Raw genomic sequence first — 18,690 nt, forward strand, 5'->3', positions numbered from 1 at the left:
ATAAAGACTCGGGTCTGGGCTGGTACTCATGGGCCAAGTAGGGCAATCTCAACTGGAGGCCCTTGTCTAGTCCACCCATCCCACATCCTCACTGAGGACATACGGCCATACCCAAGTTATTAGTGCCTGTCACAACTGGAGGATGATGAGGAAAAAACTATCTACTCAGTAGCCAGGGAGCCTACTAATTATCCTATAATCCAAAGAACACGCCCCCATCCGCCCCCGCCAGTGTTACCTGCCCTCTGTTATATATACAGCCTGGGCACAGGCAGAGACACCGTGGGAGGGTGGGGTCTGTGTGCATCCCCCCAGCGCCTCCACATCCAGGCCTACCTACCGTGTCGAGGTGGGTGCGTTGGTGCTTGGCACGGTCACTGGAGTTGCTGAAGGCCTTCTGGCAACCCGGGTGCTGGCACAGGTATGGCTTCTCGCCTGTGTGGCTCCGCAGATGGATCTTCAGGTTCTCCAGGCGGGAGAAGGCTTTACTGCAGCCTTCGAACTGCAGGAGAGGCTGATGAGGGGTGCCCTCAGCCCCGAGGGCCCACCCATCTAGAAATGGCACCCCGAAACCTGCCTGTCCCAGCCCAAATTGCCTTCTGTCCTCCCTAAGCTTCTGGGAACACTGCCCCAGGAAAGTGTTCAGGGCTTAGAAAGCGGCCAGACTTAGAAATGGGCCACCAGGGCAGGAGAAGATGACCTTTCTGCTTCTGACCTTGGGAGTAACAACGCACACACACGCCAGCTGTGCACCCTGGGGTCAGCCACTCCGAGGCACATCACGTCTGGGCATGGAACCCCAGAAGGAGGGAGTCCAGCCTGGACTGGAAGGGCTCCATCCCCAAGAGGCTTTGGGGTGCCCTGCACTCTTGATGCTGTATCTGCCCCCTCTCCAAAGGTGAGGCTGTGGCTATCCATGAGGGACCGTACAAGGGCATCATCCTTGATAACTGTCGTGAGACCAATAGTCACACTTGTACACTGAAGTGTGTGAGTCACCATCTAGTCATTTAGCTGTCCTACGCTCACCATCTAGTAGGTTATGTACTAGGTACTGGACATGAGTGGACACAGCGCGACTGTTAGGTTCCTGGCAGAGATGAGTCACAGTGGGGGAGGAAGGAACAGTGTGGGGCCTCTGCCCACCCAGATCATCCTGCATGGCCCCAAATGTCTGTCCCTGCAACCTCTGCCAAGCCTGGACCTCTCGTCCACAGCCTCTCACATCAAGTCCTCCCTGCCTCCGCTGCCCTGGTCACCACACAGCTGCCCAGGAGCCTTGACATACCAATATAATCCCGTGGCCCTCTCCTTACAGACCTGACTGTTGTTCTATCCCTGCGGCCTCTCTGCCTGCCCAGCCTCCTCTAGCAGAAGGCAGTTTTCAGCCTTTGCTCATGCAGGCCACTCAACAAGAAAGGTCACCTCTCCTGACCATCAGCTACTCCCTGCTCAGCCTTCAAAGTCCAGCTCAGAGAGTGTCTGGGTGAGGCAGCAGTTCCCACCTTTAGTGTGGTGTCACCAACTGTCCTCCTCTGCCTCTCCCCACTGTCCGCCCATGCCAGCTATGTGTACTGCAGGGTGTGGTGAAGGTCAACAGTGGCTGGCACTTGCTGCTCCAGTCATGGTGCTGGCGTTTAACTATATAACTTGGAAGCATATGACATCAATGTCCTCATCTCAAAAACATTGGTAAAGTGACCTGCCCAAAGTCACATGGCGTAGCAAAGACCAGTATAGGCCAAATGCAATGTCAGAGCCTAGGTGGGCTGTCTATGCTTGCTGAGAAGGAAGGGACTGAGCCACTGGCTTTCACCCCATGTCCTGGTTGACGTGCCAGCGTGAGCACCTGTCCCAGGTTAGCACCCATGTCTGCCCTCTGGCACCAGGTCCCCTTGGGCTGCTAGTAACAGGTATCTGGGGACAAAGAGGGGCAGGCATGTTCCTCAAGGGCCAGAGCTCCAAAACAGCTCTTCTATCCGCCTCCTCTAGCCCCCCTCAGTGGAAGGAAGTTGCTAAAGGTTTTGTTGTCTCCCTCTCCCCTGACCTGCTGTCTATTCTTTATTGCCATTGCCAGCTTTAAAGGTGCTGTACCCACTAGTAAGTTTGGGATATGTGTGGAGAAGCCTGTGGGCAGAGGTAAGATCCTGTGGTCCATTTGGCTTATGTTCTTGTCCCTAGAGGTATGGTAGGCCTTGGGAAGGGGTCAGGGTCAGATGTATACTCTAGGAATTGAAGGGACAAGACCAGATACATACTCTGGGAATTATGGGGACAGCGTCATCTATGAATTACAGGAATTAGAAGGGACAGGGTCATATATACAGCAGTCTGGGAGGAATGGGGACAGTGTCGTGTGTGTGTGTGTGTGTGTGTGTGTGTGTGTGTGTGTGTGTGTGTGTGTGTATGAGAATAGAATGTAAGAGCCACCTTTGGCTGCTGGTGGCGAGTAGGACTTGGGGAAGAGACAGAGAGAAGGCAGTTACAGAAGAGGATCACTGAGGCCCAGACAAGAGCAGAGGCCATAGCAGAACTTCCTGTACAGTCACGAGGACAAGGGTCAGAGACAATGACCCCTTGGATGTCACCTGGGTCACAGTACAGGCTGTTGCTGGGGTCACACTAATGCAGGCTTCTGCAGCTGGGTTTCTAGTTATGGGGCCTGTTCCTTTATCAGAACAAGAAGGAAATCCTGGATGGGGAACAGCAGGTGGCCAGTTGCTCCCTGCTCACCTCCAAAGGCCTTGTGCCAAGTTCATCCCCATGTGATGAAGGAGCCTGGGTAGGAACAGGGTGTCCCCTCAGCATCCCCCTTGGCCCTCTGTTCTTACTGACTGGTTTAGGGGAAAGGTTGTTGGAGGAGACCAATAACTCTTAGCTGCGTGATGTCTCTGACATTGGGAGAGCCTGTCAGACTCTGGGGGATCAGTTTACCTCTTTCCCACCGGGAATCTGTGGATCTTTGTCTGGACTTCCGAACACCTGTTTCCTCACCCCTGCCTTTGTTCAGACTGCACCCCTCCTGGGAAGCCTTTTCTTCCCATACTGACAATTTAATGTGTACATTTTTCAGAAGTCCAGGATCTGTGTTAATGTCTTCCAGGATGCCCCAATGTCTCCCCCACCCCATACATCCCACACATCAGCTGTGGAGAGACGACTCTGAACTTGGCAGGAATCTCCATCCCAAAGGCCTTTCTTAATATGTTCACGAGGCCTTGAAGGCCTTTCCTTCCTTTGCCCCCTCAGCAAACACACGCCTCCTAGGAGGAGCCTTCCTGACTCCACAGGCAGCACCCTTCCCTGCATTTGTGGTAGAAGGGTCTCTCTGCACAGCCCTGCCTTCTCTCCCCATCTTTGTCCTGGGAGTAGCCTGTCACTTCAGGGACAGCTACAGGAAGTGGCAGGTGGAGAAGGATGCTGCCTTGCCCTTATTTAGCTGAGATAAAGATGCCTCACAGATTCTGGCAGATCCATGCTTGCATCAGGACCAGGATTCAGAGCTGCTCAGCCCTTGCAAGTCCTGCGATCATTTCTATTATCTCTACTCAACAACTGCACAGATGAGGTCAGAGAGCGGGGGTGAGGGCGACCATCAAGTCAACGCGTGCTGTCCCCAGCTCCAAGGGTCTGGTGCTGCCACAGCATGCTGCCTTCTCCCCACGGCCTTCTGAGTGCTTATAACTCTGCCGGGTCAGCTGAGGAGCTGAGGCCCAGTGGCAGCAAGCACAGTGATGGCGGATATGGCCCCTGCTGCAGACGACCTTGACTGCTCACTTACTGAGTGATCCCAGGCCAGTCCCTCTGTGGGTCTCAGTTCCCTCATCTGGACACTGGGTGAAAGCAGCCCACTACTTGGCCAACCCCTCCCCATACTCTACCTGCCAACTGCAAATGCACAAAATGCCCCAAAGTCCCACGGAGAGCAGAAGGTGCTCAGAGCTCTAAGAAAGAGTTGAATGTGGGGGCCTTCCAGTTGCGGGGCTGTGGATTACCAAACCATGCCTGGAGGGGCTGGACCCTGAAGCCTGGGTTTTGGCAAAGGAGGTGCCAAGAAATTCATTTCAGGGAGACAGCAGGCCCAGGCCCAGGTGGTTAGAGTTGCAGGGCATCAGGGTTCTAGAGACAGCTGCTGAGCCAGGGTCAGGAGAAGCAGGAATGGGAGCCTGGGGCTGCCTTTAATCACACACACCGAAGAGCAGGTGAGTTCTAGCATTTCTGATCCTTAAAAACCTTACAGAATACTCCTGGACAATTACTGCCATGGCCCAGCCCATGCTCTGATGGCAGGCTGTTCACTTGGGGTGCTCCAGCATGGCTTCTGCTGGTGGGACCCCCTTCTACCCAGATGCCGAAGCTAGGAACCTATTTCCTTCTCCTTGACCCCAAGCATCCAATCAGCCAGCACCCCATGGAGGTTCATCTTTACCCACTGCAGCACGAATCACCTGGGAATCTACACAGCTACCTGCCTCCTCCCAGTCCACTCCCATTTGGCATCCATAATGTCTATCCTTAGCCCCTTTGTACCTTAGCATGTATATATTTTTATCTTGGCATTCTGGCCAGTATGATCTGGCCCTGGTGATACTTGACCATGTTATCAGCTCTCACCACTGCACCTCAGCATCTTGTGCAGTATGGTACCAATCTATCCTCTCCACACCCCAAGAGGATGATCTTAGGTGAGTTCAGTTCACCTGTCCAGAGCCCAGATATCTCCTAGGCAATGGGAAGGGTGCTGCTTGTGAACCAAAGCATGCATGCAGATCCTTTGGCTCTTGGTTTTGATGCCTCCAGTGGCATTCAGACATTTCTGTGGACACATCTTGTTCAGGGTGAATTTAAACATGCAGTTCAACTAACCAGATATACTCCAGGTTCATGAGGCTTGAAGCAAAAGCTTTCACACATGGGAATGGGTGACTTCTGGGGGAAGAGTACCTAGAGAAGAGGGTATCTAAAAGCCTCAAAACATGTCAAGATGGGTGGCTAGATTTTTTTCTCATTCACCTGAAAAATATATCAACATTGAAATACATCCTAAGAGAGAGCGGAATAAACTCAAAATACCAGGTGTCTGGCGATACCCTCAGACACCTACCACTGTCTAGTGCTCTGTGCTTCACTGAATCAAGACACTGTGCCCTGCCAGAGGAGTGACTTCCCAGCCTCACCCTGCAGACGAAGGGAATGAGATTCAGAAAGGTGATGTCTTTTTTTTTTTTTTTTTTTTTTTTTTTTTGGTTTTTCGAGACAGGGTTTCTCTGTGTAGCTTTGCGCCTTTCCTGGAACTCACTTGGTAGTCCAGGCTGGCCTCGAACTCACAGAGATCCGCCTGGCTCTGCCTCCCGAGTGCTGGGATTAAAGGCGTGCGCCACCACCGCCCGGTTGGTGAGAAAGGTGATGTCACCATTCTCACATAGCCAATCAGAGTTCGGATCGGGCCTGAAGTCTGACTGACATGACTGCACATCCCTAAACTCTCTTCTCGGTTCCTCAGGGTGCTCACAGAGCACCGAAACCAGGCTGTCAGGAGTTACTCCTGGGATTTCAAACCGGGCTCAACATGGGTTCTGATGCTCAGCGAACCCAGGTCCAGGCCGAGGGTGGGAGTTGCTCTGTGGTGCTGCCACACAGAAAGGAGAACCCAGGCAGCGCACTGGACAGGAAAGCATGGCTGATCCACAGAGCACAGAGCCTTGAAAGGCCCTGTTCCCACATGTGGGGCGTGTTACGAAAGAAGATTAAAATAATGGGGGAAAATACCCCAGGAACCGTGAAGCCCCAGACCATCTGGAGTTTTATAGTAACAGGCAGAGGAAAATCAGCCTAATTGAAAAAAGTCCACTGCAATCCATTACCGCTGCGTGCAGCTCACAGTACGGAGGGCGGGAGATGAAAGACAGGGGAGCCATTGCTGGAGCCAAGGAGGGGGTAGCATCTTCCACTCCAGGCCCAGCCCAAGGACCCTTCCAGTCCTGGGTGGGGAGGGGTTAGTCAAAGCCCGGGACCTCTCAGGCCCTGGGTCAGGCTTAGAATCTGCAGAACCCATTAGGTTCTCAGCACGTTGCCCTCTGAGCCATTTGCTCATGAACAAGGGCTGAGACCCTGCAGGAGAACCTTCTGGGTGGCAGACGCAGTTGGCTCTGGTGATGATGTCTTTCCCTCTGGCCCCTGGGGAAGAAGCAAGGGCTCTGTTTCACACATAAGGTGTATGATGACACCATGCATAAACTCACCCAGAACTTGGGCAAATCATATGCCATCTCTGTCCTCAATTTTCTCCTCTCTAAATGGGGCCGCCACAAACAGCTCTGAGGAGTAAATAATACTAATAGATCCAGAGTAGGACCTGGCACACAGTTGGTGCCTAATGAATGTCAAGTTTCTTCCCTGGGGCTGACATGGCCCACGAGGAAGGAAGGCCCAGTTTCTCATGCCCTGATGAAGAATCTGGATGCAGAGAATAAAAAAAGGTTTGGGGGAACAGGGCGTGAGGCAGGGCAGGGGAGGAAATGCCTCCAGATTTGGCATTTGCCAATGACTTGCTTCTAAACAAACACATTTCTGGTTTAAGGGTAAAATATATTGGGTTACAATAGCCTGGCAGGCCATTCAGAGATCAGCTTCTCATTTTTGTACAAACTTTTAAGTTACTTTACAATGATTTAGATGGGAGAAATGTGCGGTGCCAGATTCTTTTCCAAGATGTCAAACAATGCTGTACTTGGCCAGCTCTAAAGGCCAGCCATCCGGGGATTGAGGGCCACTCCTCAGCCCCTCACCCCGGGGGAGACTCGGGCTGGCCCTGAATGTACCATCCTAGGATCCCCTGGTGGCTTTCACACGGTTCTTCAGAGCCTCAGGCTTCGCCAGTCCTCTGGGGGACAGTCAGAGCATGAAGGGAAGGGACAGACATGGAAGGTTTGAGGACGCAGGGCTGAAGGACACTGGTTTGAACTGTGAGGCCTCTGGGGGAGGGCCTAGTCTAGTTCGGGGCACAAAGAATGAACCGGCAGCTGTGTGCAGTAGAGGATTCTGCTCTGCAGCAGCTGTTCCATTTGCTACATACCTGGGACCAGATCAAACTCCCCAAACACTGTCTCCCCAATCCCATTAGGTAGACAGAGTGATTTACTTCATTAGAGGGAGATACTAAGCCCTAGAGATTTTAGGTTACATGTGAGAGTCTTTAAGCTCATTAAGGATGGAGCCTGGGCTTGCCCCAGTGCCGAGCTCTCTACCTTGAGACACACTCTCATCCCAGGCAGGCCAGTGTGGCAATCTCTTCTTGTTTACCCAGCTTCCAGGAGCCTTTGAAGCCAGCCAGAGAAGCTGGCAGGCTGTGACAGAGTGGGGCATAGAGCAAGGGAGAAGGGGACCAGGGAGTCTTGCTTGTCCTGGGAAGGGGGGGGGGGTTGAGGCTGTGGAGCCTAGACCTTTCCTTACCAGGACCACACCGATAATCTGGGTCAGGCCCATCTTGGGCACAGACCCTTGTCCACAAAGGAGACAGGTTTCCATTCCTAGTTAGTAGTTGAGGGAGACCTGGAGATTTGGTGGTCAGCCAGCAAGGACCAAGACAGCCTGCCCTCCAGGGGATACGGAGAAGCTTGACTAGGAGTCAAGCAGAATAGCTCTCCCCCCCACACCACCACACACACACGGCCACCAGATAGAGACCCAGAATCACAGACACATGTACATCCTAAAATGGATACTTTTCTTCTCAACCTAGCAAGCAGTAAGTAAGTCAAAGAGAGGACACCAGCACACAAACATAAATTCAAGACCTAGATATTCTCTCTCATACACATTTGCTGCACACATACTCCACATGTTCCCCACCAGACAGACACCCTATCACTCATGACACACAGGCCAACACACGCATGCTGGTACATATAACCCCCCAAATACACAAGCCCCAGATACTACCATCTGCACAAACATGCCAACTCCCCAGTCTCTAGAAACATTCACTGATACACAACACAACACACACAAAAACTGACACACGTGTGGAATGAGGGGAGCCTCAGGGTGGCCAGTACCTGTGTCCTAGAAGAAAGGCATGCCATGATGACATGCCAGCATGCAGACACCCACTAGTACAGTCGGGCCCCAAGGCTGTTACTCTCTTGCACCCTCTCTTAGCCTCCAGGGAGCTCCATGAGGTGGCAGAAGCTGCAGGGAGAAGCAGTTAGGCCCACTGGCTCCTGACTTCCACAGCGGAGCTAGACTAGGCTGGCTTTGGACTAGGCAGAGAGCCTGTGAAGACCCCCAGACAGCGGCCTTCCTCCCAGCCTTCCTAGCCCATGCCCAGCTCCCACCCTGCTCCAGCTCAGTCCATACTGCCCTGCCCTCAGCCCACACCCATGCTGCCCCTTCCCACGAAGCCCCTGCTTTCTGTTCAGCCCTTCTGGTTCTTTTGGGCGCGGTTCACACTGAGGCCTTTCCTGAGCCTCCTTCCTGTTGACCTGCCGTGAATTCCCACCGGTGCTCAAGTGGACTTTTCCCTGTTCATGCCGTGTACATTCCTTGGGGCCTTGCTTGAGGCCCTGGGGCCTCACATTCCACTTGTAACACAGAGTGAAGCCAGTGCCCAAATTCATGGAGGGTGCCCAGCAGAGGTAATCTGAAGGAACAGTACCAGCCTAGGCCCCAGGCCTCAGCCCTGTATGCACCCTCAAACTAGTGAAGGATGGTGTCAAAAGCAGCAGCATTACATGTACAGTCAGCCACAGGAAATCCAGTTATAGAGCGAATGAGAAGGTAAGGGCCATCCTGGAGGCCAGGGCCCCGTGTGCTGAGCGCCTCTTTTCCCTGGTCCCATCAGTATCACAGCAACCCTGGGAGAGGCAAGACTAGGTTTCTGTCTTTGAGACGGGTAAACTGAGGCACTGAATGGCAAGGCAATGACCTAAGGGCTGAGCCTCAGTGTGTTCTGGCTGTGGCTCTAAGAGATAGGTGGAGAAGGTATCCAGTTATAGAGGTCCACATCTCACAGCTCCTCCAGTGGCCTATAAGCTGGCTGAGGAAGGGGAGGTCCACATGCCAGTCAGAGGCCTCTGTTCTATGGCGCACGCGCAGTAGTGGAGAGGGACCTGTTGTCAGTAGTTCTGCTTATGACCCACTCTCCGGTGTCCATAGTGACATCCGGTTACTAGACACACAGGAGCCCCTCACTCGGCCAGGTACCCTGGGAAAGTGCCTTTCACTCAGTGCTCATCTCTAGAGTGGGTGTGGGGAATAGAAAGAACTGGGCCTCTACTTTAGGGCCAGGGAGTGGGATGACCGGCAGAAAGCAGATTAGCCAGGAGCAAGCTCTTGGCTTTTGAGCGACTTCAAGACCAAGTGGAAAGAACTCTGCCGACCAGATGAGTCATGTGGTTGATACCTCGAATGACGCGTCTGCCACAAACCCACACGAGGGTGCCCAGGGCAGTACCCGGCATAGTAGGGGTATGTGTGAATACCTGTTAAAGACAAAATGAAAACAAGGAATACACATGACCAAGGGAAGCCCTTCTCCCTTCCTTCTCTGGAGCGGGATTCCAGGGCAGCGTGGGTGGTAGCCTGCTGTCCAGCGGTGGTCACCCAAGGTAGTGTGGTCCAGGAGTGAGCTTTGGGGAGAAAGAGCACAGCCTCCTGAATTCCCATCTTCCAAACAGTGCTCTGGCCAGGACACAGAGGGGACACAAGAGCCATGGACATAGTAGGGTTCCCCCAAAGTGGGGAGGCTTTGCACTGTGCTGCCCCATCCCTGGGGCCAAGCCCTGGGGGCCCTGGCAGCACTCTAGCCTGGGCTGTCCTTTGGGTAGTTTCTGTGTCTCAAGGAGGTCTGCCCCACACCTATGGGGAAGACTCAGATTTCCTGGAGCCAGCTCAGACTCCATCAGATGGACGGGGGACAAGTGAACTCTGGCCAGAAATGGGGCAGAGTGGCTTAGCAGGAGTTGTTGTTAGAGGCGACTGGAGGCCCTTCAGTTCTACATAAGCCTGCATGTCCCAGAACAGAGAGAGTGCCTGGGAATGCTGGGTGCTGCTCTGCGGGCTTCTGGAGGTGGGCTCCCTGGCACAGATGCCTGAGCTGTGGCAAACTTGAAAGTTACATCTACTCTCTCACATTCTAGTCCGAGGACTCCAGATTGAGTTCTGGTGTAAGTCACATGGACAACACCAATGTCCCCTATGGGAAACACAGACAAGGAGGACCACAGCTGGCATCGCTGGCACACCTCGGTCAGGCTCAGCAGCCTTCTCTGTACCCTGCCTGGCTAGAAGGAGGGGCCATAAACCCCCTTTCTTAGATGAGGAGTCCAAGGGTGCCCAACACCAGGGTTCTTACAATGTATCGAGTCAATAGCAAAGTGTTACATGGATTAAAGAAACACTGGGTCACAACCAAAGAGGTGACAGAGAAAGAACATATGGTTACCAAGTCACCGGAAAACAATCTTAGCGCTCACAGCCACCACACTGAGCACTGGTGTCTCCTAAAACAGCAGATCTTGCCGGGCGATGGTGGCACACACCTTTAATCCCAGCACTTGGGAGGCAAAGACAGGTAAATCTCTGAGAGTTTGAGGCCCACTTGGTCTGCAAAGTGAGTTCCAGGACAGGCTTCAAAAGCTACACAGAGAAATTGTCTCGAAAAACAAAACAAAACAAAAACCAAACCAAACCAAACCAAAACAACAACAAAACCCCCAGCAGATCTCCAGCAGTACAGCCCAGTCTAGACTGGGCTCTGCAAAGGCCGGGGCTTTCAGCTTCCCCAGGGGGGTTCCCTCTCTTGGGACAGAGAGAAACACAATGCTGTCACCACACTGAAGACCCAGCTATGAAAACCAAAGAGCTATGTCTATGCGATAACTACGTCCCTGAGGGGAAATGCTCACTGTAATGCTCCCCTGAGCTCTGGGGACATGAGGCGCTTTCTGGGAAGCCAGCTGCCCAGATGCCTGGCTGAGCGCAGCCTCACCACCCCAACTCCCGGGGATGGCTGGAACTCATTAGCATTATGTCAGGAATAATGTGAAATTAAAACATTTAGCTTTGGCTTCGAACACAGAGCAGGACAAAAAGAGAAGGATGCCATTGCACTGAGCTGCTCAGCTGTGACCTGGGCACCAATAATTCACAGAAGAGAAATTGCTGCTTGGCACTTGGGCCCAGGCAGGACCCTGAGACTGCCAACAGGGCTGAGGATAGAAAGTGACATCTGCAGTGTGGTTCAGGAGGAAGCAGGTTGGGTACAGCCCAGGATCCAAACGAGGGGAGGCCTTTATCCTCCACACGCCTTGCCCAACTCTCCTGCCGGTTTCTCCGTTGCTATTCTGAATCCTACTGAATTCTGTTCATCACCCTCCATGCTCTTCACCTACCCAATGGTCAGGGATTCTGAGACTGCCAGCCTGCTGTTGTCACTGTTCAAACCCCCCTGCAGGCTTGTTAGCCTGGTTCCTTGGCCTACAGGGACTACATGGCTTCACTTTCACAACACTGTTCCCTTGTCCTGGAATACCCTTAAGTGTCAGGGGGCAGCACCAATAGGGGTATCAGAGCAGGTACCTTTAGAGAGAGTCCTGAGTCTCCTAAGGACTGCCTGGGGAACCTGCCAGGCCTAGCTGGGCCTCCAAAGGTCTTCAAGTGACAGGTAGAGACACCTAGGCAGTTAAAAGGTTTACCATAGCTTCCTCTCACCCCCTAGATCTGGCAGTGTATGCATCCTTACAGTCCCAGGCGGGATCTTCCTGCTCCCATGTTTATCCTGCTGGACGGAGTAACTTTGGGTCACCTGGATCTGGTTCCGGATTCTGGTAGCTCCTAAGGCTGCGATTGGTACAAATCATCTAACTCTGACTTCAGCATGCCTGCTCCATCATGAGAGTAGTAAGGATGAGAGACCTCAGGGGGCTGTGAAGACACAGCACCAGACACTGTTTAAGTACTGCCACCCATAGTCCTCGGTACAGACCTGGAAACAGGATTCAAGACAGTGATTTGAAGGGAAGTGGGTACCTGGACACATGAGAAGACAATCCAGGCCATTCCCAAGTCTAGCAGGCTGGTGACATAGTACAGCCTACTGGAATTCATTCATTCATTCATTCATTCATTCACTTATTCATTCATGTTCCACACACTCAGCTAATTGCGTGTGGTTTAGATGTTCAAAATACAAGCACAGGATGGCTCCTTTTAGTAAAGTGTATGTATCATGTGACAGGAGAGGCCTGGAAAATCCTCCAAAATAACAGATCAGTTCTGAGTGGTGCCAGCAGGGCTAACCTTTTCTTTGCACATTCTGCTCTCTTCACACATTAATCTCACTGTCTCGTATTTTATACTGTGCTGTGTTGTAAAAAGTTAGTGGGCAGTGCAATCCTTTATGGACTGGTGTAGGTTACAATTCTAGACTTCTCTCTTAGTTCAGCATATAACCTTGGGCTACAGGATGCGCTTACCCTCCATGAGTCAGTAGCAAGATCTCAGTCAGGTATGGAAGGGACATTTACTCCCGTCCTACGAGACAGAGGCACAGGGTCTTCCACTAGCTTGCATAAAAACATGGGGACAGTGTGATGCCTTCCAGAGAGGCTCTGAGGATAGGGAAGTGACGGGTGATGACCAACTTTGCAAATGGCTTGGAATGAAGCCCATGGTGCTGACTGCTGCATGGCTGTAGTGGAGACCCTGGATGAACCAAGGTCATGGACGCCTGCTCACAAGGATGAGGTCATCGAGCTCCTGTTTCACACATGGTGGCCAGCAATGACGGAGGCATCAGGGAAACAGGTTGAATTAAATGGGGGTGACAGATGGGGAGGGCAATCAATGGCTACACTGAGCCCCCAGGAAAACACTGAGCTGTAGAGCCCTGGGGAGGGGCAACACACTCTCAACATCCATTGCCACAGCCTCAAACACTGGAGTACACTTCTGTGTCACCTCTGTGGGGCCTGGGCTATGGATCAGGAGATGAGTTCAATCCCCAGCTCTGATGCTTGCTGGTGCAGGTCTTGGGCATGTCGCCTGACCCTGTCCTGGAGCAGAGGTGACCCTCCTTCCAGTAGACTTACTGTAAGGACTAAGACACGATCAGAGTGGTAGGGCCAGTGAAGGGGTGCTCCCTCTCCTATCATCATCGACTCAGAAGGCCTGTACCCGGCGAGCTCCAGCTCACAGCCTCCTCTCAGAATCCTCCCTTGGTTTTCCTAGGGTCTCCAGCCTCTTCTTCCCTCCACACCAACCTCATACTCAGCCCAGGAACTTCCAGACTCTGTGCCCGTTCCTACTGCTTTGGGGAGGAGTCAGACACAGGGCAGGCAGTCCTGACCTTGACATGGCAATGGACTGGATGCACAGCAGGTGCTCCAGGAGGGTCTGCTGATGGCAACAAACTGCTCCATCAGAGTCAGCCTTCTGTCCCATCCCACTGGGTAAGGAGAAAGGCTCTTCGATCTGAGGCAGAGGGATGCTGCAGATATGGGCTCAAGGCTAAGTGTCAGACTGGTGGTGTCCCAACAGAGGAAGCCCCATCTCCAATCTTCCAGCCTTGGGCTCTCTCCTCCAACAACAGCTTCCCTCTGGACAAGGGTTAGAGGTAGTCGAGGCAGCATGGATGCTGCCAGGGCTGTGTCTCCCATCATGTTCACAGTACTAAAGGGCACTCTGGCCTTGAACCCCACTCCTCTACAGCATGGGCTCTCTTGTGGGGGGACAGCAGTAGTCAGTCGTGTCTGTGAGACACCTGCTTTCAGGTTGTACTCGGGCAAAGCTCCTACAGCACCCCCAGAACTTCTCCAACAGCAGAGCTTTCAGCAGAGACCTATGGAACTGTGAGGGCCAGGACTCAGGGCACACCGGCTAACTGACACAAGAGCTTTCACTGTTGCTGGAAGGACCGCATCACGGAACACCAACTTGGTGACGCTGGTGTGGGCTGGGGCTCGGTGTTGTGTGTGCCTCTCTGCTCGAATCAGTTGTCAGAGATCACCAGGGCAGGTGGCAGCCATCTCTCATTAGAAATAGGGCTCATCACCTCCAGGAAGAGCTCAGCCACCGAGGAGAGTGTCTCCCGTGAGGGGCAGAGGGAGGACTGTGCTCTCGATCCACACTGCACTGTGGTCCCCACATAAAACCGTCACAAACTATTTCAGAACCCAAGCTTCCACCGCTCTGCCATTCTGCCTTGCGCTGTGGCCACAGCCCTGGGCCTGTCCTTGAGGGCAGCCCTTGCAGCAGCTCAGAGGCTGCTGAGCTGCCTTGGCCCCTGCCCTGTGAAGCCGAGCCGAGAAGGTGGTCAAGCTTGAGGCCAGATGTGCTGGGTGTGTTCCCCTGTGATCATCCAGAGGTTTCAGTAAAGCTTTTCAATAGCGCTGCAGAGAAGGAACACACACAACCATAAAACCCACCATTTAAAGCATATAATTCAGCGGCTGTCGGCATATTCATGCCTGGGCAACCACCACCACAATGGTTTGTAGAGCATTTTCACCCAAAGAAATGCTGTGTCACTGGCAGACACATTTCTCCCTCTCCTGAATCCCTAGAAACTGCAGACAGACTTTCTTTTTTTCTTTTTTTTTTTTTTTTTTTGACACTTATGTGAGTTAAGTCATATAACATGTGGGTTTTATGCCTGGCTTCTTTTGCTTAGCATCGAGTTTCTAAGATTCCTCTGTGATGTGTTGTAGGGTCACAGCACTTCAGTCACTTTTAGGGCTACATAATGTTCCGTTGGGGCCAGTAAGATGGGTCAGTGGGCAAAGCTGATTGCTGTGAAGGCCTTGCAACTTGAGTTCAATTCCTGGAACCCATGTTTGAGTGGAAGGAGAGGACCGACTACCAAAAGTTGTCCTCTGACACCCACACATGCTCTGTAGCATACATGCCCTGCCACAACATCACACACAAATATAATAAATATAAAAGATAGTAATAATTTGGACGGGTTCTGCTATGTGGAGGTAAGAGACCTATCTGTATGTCCACTGGTGGACACTTAGGCTGCTCTTTACATTTCGGGCTGTGACTGGGGAGGCCATGAGTATTCATGTGTGGGTGTGGGCGAGGACGTTCTTCCTCTCTTCGGTGTGTACTCTGGATCAGAATAACAAGTCCACATAGATGGTGACCTTACGCTAGCTTGAAGAACTGCAGACTGTTTTCTATAGCCAGGGCGTCATCCATGTGTGAGGATTCCAGGGTCGCCACATCCCCACACCCCTCACATCAAAACCATGTTTTTGATTACTGCCATTAAGTGAAGCGGGGTCACACACCACTTCTCATTTGTCATTTCCATGTTCCTGGCTAATGTCAGGCATCTTTTTCTGGGCACCTGACCATTTGTATAACTGCCCAGAGAAACATCATTCAAGCCTCTGGCCATTTGAAAACCCAGCTGTCTGCCTTTTACTTCATTGATCTGTGAGGTGGTTAACGTAACCTGGGTATGAATCCCTTCCCAGATCTATGACTACAAACGTGACTGCTTTTGAGCGGAACAAGAGCCACAGACGCAATTCTGACCACATACGGGGCCACAGTAAAGCCTGGGTAGGCATAAGCGTTCTCCTCCCACAGCTCCAAGCTCAATGCTATCTCATTCCCACACTGCAGACAAACAGACAGCCACAATGCTGTAACCTGCTCAGTGGAGCTTGGGCTATGAGGAACAATAACAGCCCAGCCTGCCAAAATCCCCTCTGGGCAGAGAACCTCTTGGCGCTGGCATCAAGCAGCTAGAGACCCTGTAAGAAGGTGCGGCTCTCCTAACAGGTGTTAGGGCCACAAGACTGAGCCCAACTCTGAGGTTTCCTTTCTTCCCTGTCAATCCAGAGGGATCTGGATTTGACTTCATCCAGGATGGAGTTGGTTTCCTTACAGGCATACACGCTCTAACAGGCGGAAAAGGAATATTCTCCCTTAGGGAGCACAGGCTGTGGTTCAGGATCCACCACCACAAACCATGGACAAGGACGCTTTGACTGATGACATCTGAGGGGTGAGACTATGAGCATCCTGGGACTGGCTTTGCAGCAGCCAGGGGAACTCTGACTCCAGGGCAGACTGGGTTCAAAGTGTCCTCAGACCTCTCCATTGTGGGCCTGCTAACAATGGAGATCTAAGTTTTATGAAGGAAGATAGTTACTGAATGTTCTTGTTGTAAAATACAAATAGCAGAAGACCAGTCTGACAGTTGGCTGGATAAATTTTTACCACAACTCACATAAGGAACTATAATACTGCTGTGAAAAGAGATGGGCATGGTGTACCATGGAATCCTGGGAGATTTTATGTTCACAACACTCCCCTTAACCATGTTAATTATTCATAGTCTTCTCTACAACCCCATTAGAAACTTGAGAACAGGGAGGTGAAGAACCTCATCCAAGATGAGGGCAAACTGGGACTTAAACTCTTCTCAGTGGGGTGTCCTGCCAAAGGTCTGTCACGTTACTCTTTGCGGAGTATTACTCGGTGCAGATGCTGTGCTGAGCATTCCCTCTTGTATGGCAGATAGGGGCCAAATGATAGTCTCCTCCGTGTGGCTGGGAGACCACTGCTCTCCGACACTTTTCATGATTATGTCACTTATACAAAGAAAAGGAGCTATCTGCTTCTTGCAGCTACTGAGCCCCCTGGGGAAGTAAGGAGCCATCACCTTGGGACCTATGGTGGCCCATCCACACCGCATGACCTATGCCAAGACAGAAGCCTCTTGCTGAAGAAGCAGGCTGAGGGTACCCTCAGCCTCCATTGAACCCACTGGACCTTAAGTCCATGGAAGGAAAGCTCCTTCTGGCCTCATGCATCTCCTGTCAATGGGGTGACTGTCTCTGTCCTGACCCTCCCTGGGCTGCTAGGAAGAATCCAGGTCAGACATTACTGAAGGCATCCTAGAGCCAAGGGGCCTCATGTACGGCTGCACGAACAGAACCTGATCAGGGCTTCATCGAGTCCTTTGGCAGCTCTCCTCCGCCCTGCCAGGGCCCCCCTGAGCTCCACAGACCAGCTCTCCTCTTCATCCTCCCATGTTAAGCCTGACTTCCTGGGCGGCCACTATCCCCTCAGACCTCTGCAGTGACCATGCCTAAACTCTGACATTAGCGCTCCCTCCATTCTCTAGGCCATTCTCACGCCTCCAAGGACTATCCCCACATGCTAGTTGTAATACCCACGTGGCGCTCATGGGTATGGGACTACAGGCTCCTACATGAGAACCCAGTTAAGCCAGCCACAGAATGTGGCTTCTCTTGCAGGAACTGGAACCCTACACCAATCCTATCCACCCAATCCACACACACACACACACACACACACATAACCCACAAACAATGCACACTGAGCACATAAGTGCTCCCAACACTTGCACCCAACAGATATACAATAAATGTTTAACACACACAGTATCTTCCCATACCCAATACACACACACTAAGCACCCGGCATGCACACACCAACCTCTACAACCAACATACACACAAGGAACACACACCAACTTTTTATACCCCAAAGAAGCACAAAGCACACCCAGTACACACCAACTCCTTACACCCAATATACATGCACTATACACACCCAACAATCCCTTATACCAGTACACACGCATACCTCAAACACACTGTGCACATCCAGCATACATGCACCAACCCTTTAGACCTAACACACATGTACACACTGTACAGCTAACATGTTGCTTAAGGCAAAGCTAATCATCCCTACCACACTGACATATCACACCCCAAGTCAACCCGACTTGTTTTTCCCACCCACTACACATGCATATACTGAAGACATCCTTTCCAACTTCCTCCAACACACACATGCCAAACTACATATGAATATCTAGTAGGCACATGCTCATACTGTACCACCTAGTCACCCTGCCATACTCCCTAAACATAAGCACATAACAGAGCCATACCAACTTCCTGAAACTTACACCTCAGCACACACATGCATCCTGTAGTATGTGTGTTATGGGGCATGTACTGGGTATGGAGTGTGTTTGGGTGTGGTGTCTGGGATGTGGGTATCTTGGATGTGGATGGGTAATGGTACTTGTGAACACACAGTTCCTGCTTCTACCACACTCCCAATATGCACATACCTAACTATATAAGCCCTCCTACCCCACACTAAAACCCACACTAACATTCCCACATTCTTACATTTAAGAGCCTTCTCAACCACATAACCTTAAACATATATTCTGCAAACATACCCAGCCAACGCACTTCAAATGCCCCACACTCATTCAGATCATGTAGACAGACCTACAGTATGCAGATATACAATTAGTAGACATGCAATCACATGGACAAATGGCATGTCTCCTAAGGAGCTGAAAGCTTAACATGCATACAGACATATGCACCCACATGCACACTGTCACAGAGCACAAAGCCCCAAACCCTGGACTCTCCACTGCAGCATTCTCCTGCCTCACGCACGCCCAGCTGTATGCTACTATGGACGGGCAGTGTGGCTACAGTGGGTAGAACCAGGCAGGTCCCTTCAAATCCTTTGGTGGGGCCCCTCCTCCACTCCTGCTGCTTCAGTGCCTGGACCAGTTCTGTGCAGCAGCCAGGCCCAGGTGGCAGGGGGAGGGGCAGCCCTCACCAGCCTCCCCTCGAATTCCTGCCTGCTCCGGAGGGGTTTACTCTTCCC

General features: G+C 52.0%; 1 protein-coding gene across 2 annotated transcripts in view; it reads right to left on the minus strand.

The window, feature by feature from the left end:
- The window catches only part of Glis1 (GLIS family zinc finger 1), a 191,803-nt gene that overhangs the window by 19,619 nt on the left and 153,494 nt on the right, over positions 1-18,690 (minus strand). For both annotated transcript variants that reach the window (XM_052716681.1, XM_052716679.1), the window contains exon 5: positions 341-502. In XM_052716681.1, the coding sequence (XP_052572641.1) occupies positions 341-502 (162 nt within the window). The remainder of the gene's footprint in view (positions 1-340; positions 503-18,690) is intronic.

This window comes from Peromyscus californicus, unplaced genomic scaffold (assembly GCF_007827085.1).
Source record: "Peromyscus californicus insignis strain IS unplaced genomic scaffold, ASM782708v3 Scaffold_5__1_contigs__length_169319896, whole genome shotgun sequence".
Lineage (NCBI taxonomy): Eukaryota > Metazoa > Chordata > Mammalia > Rodentia > Cricetidae > Peromyscus > Peromyscus californicus.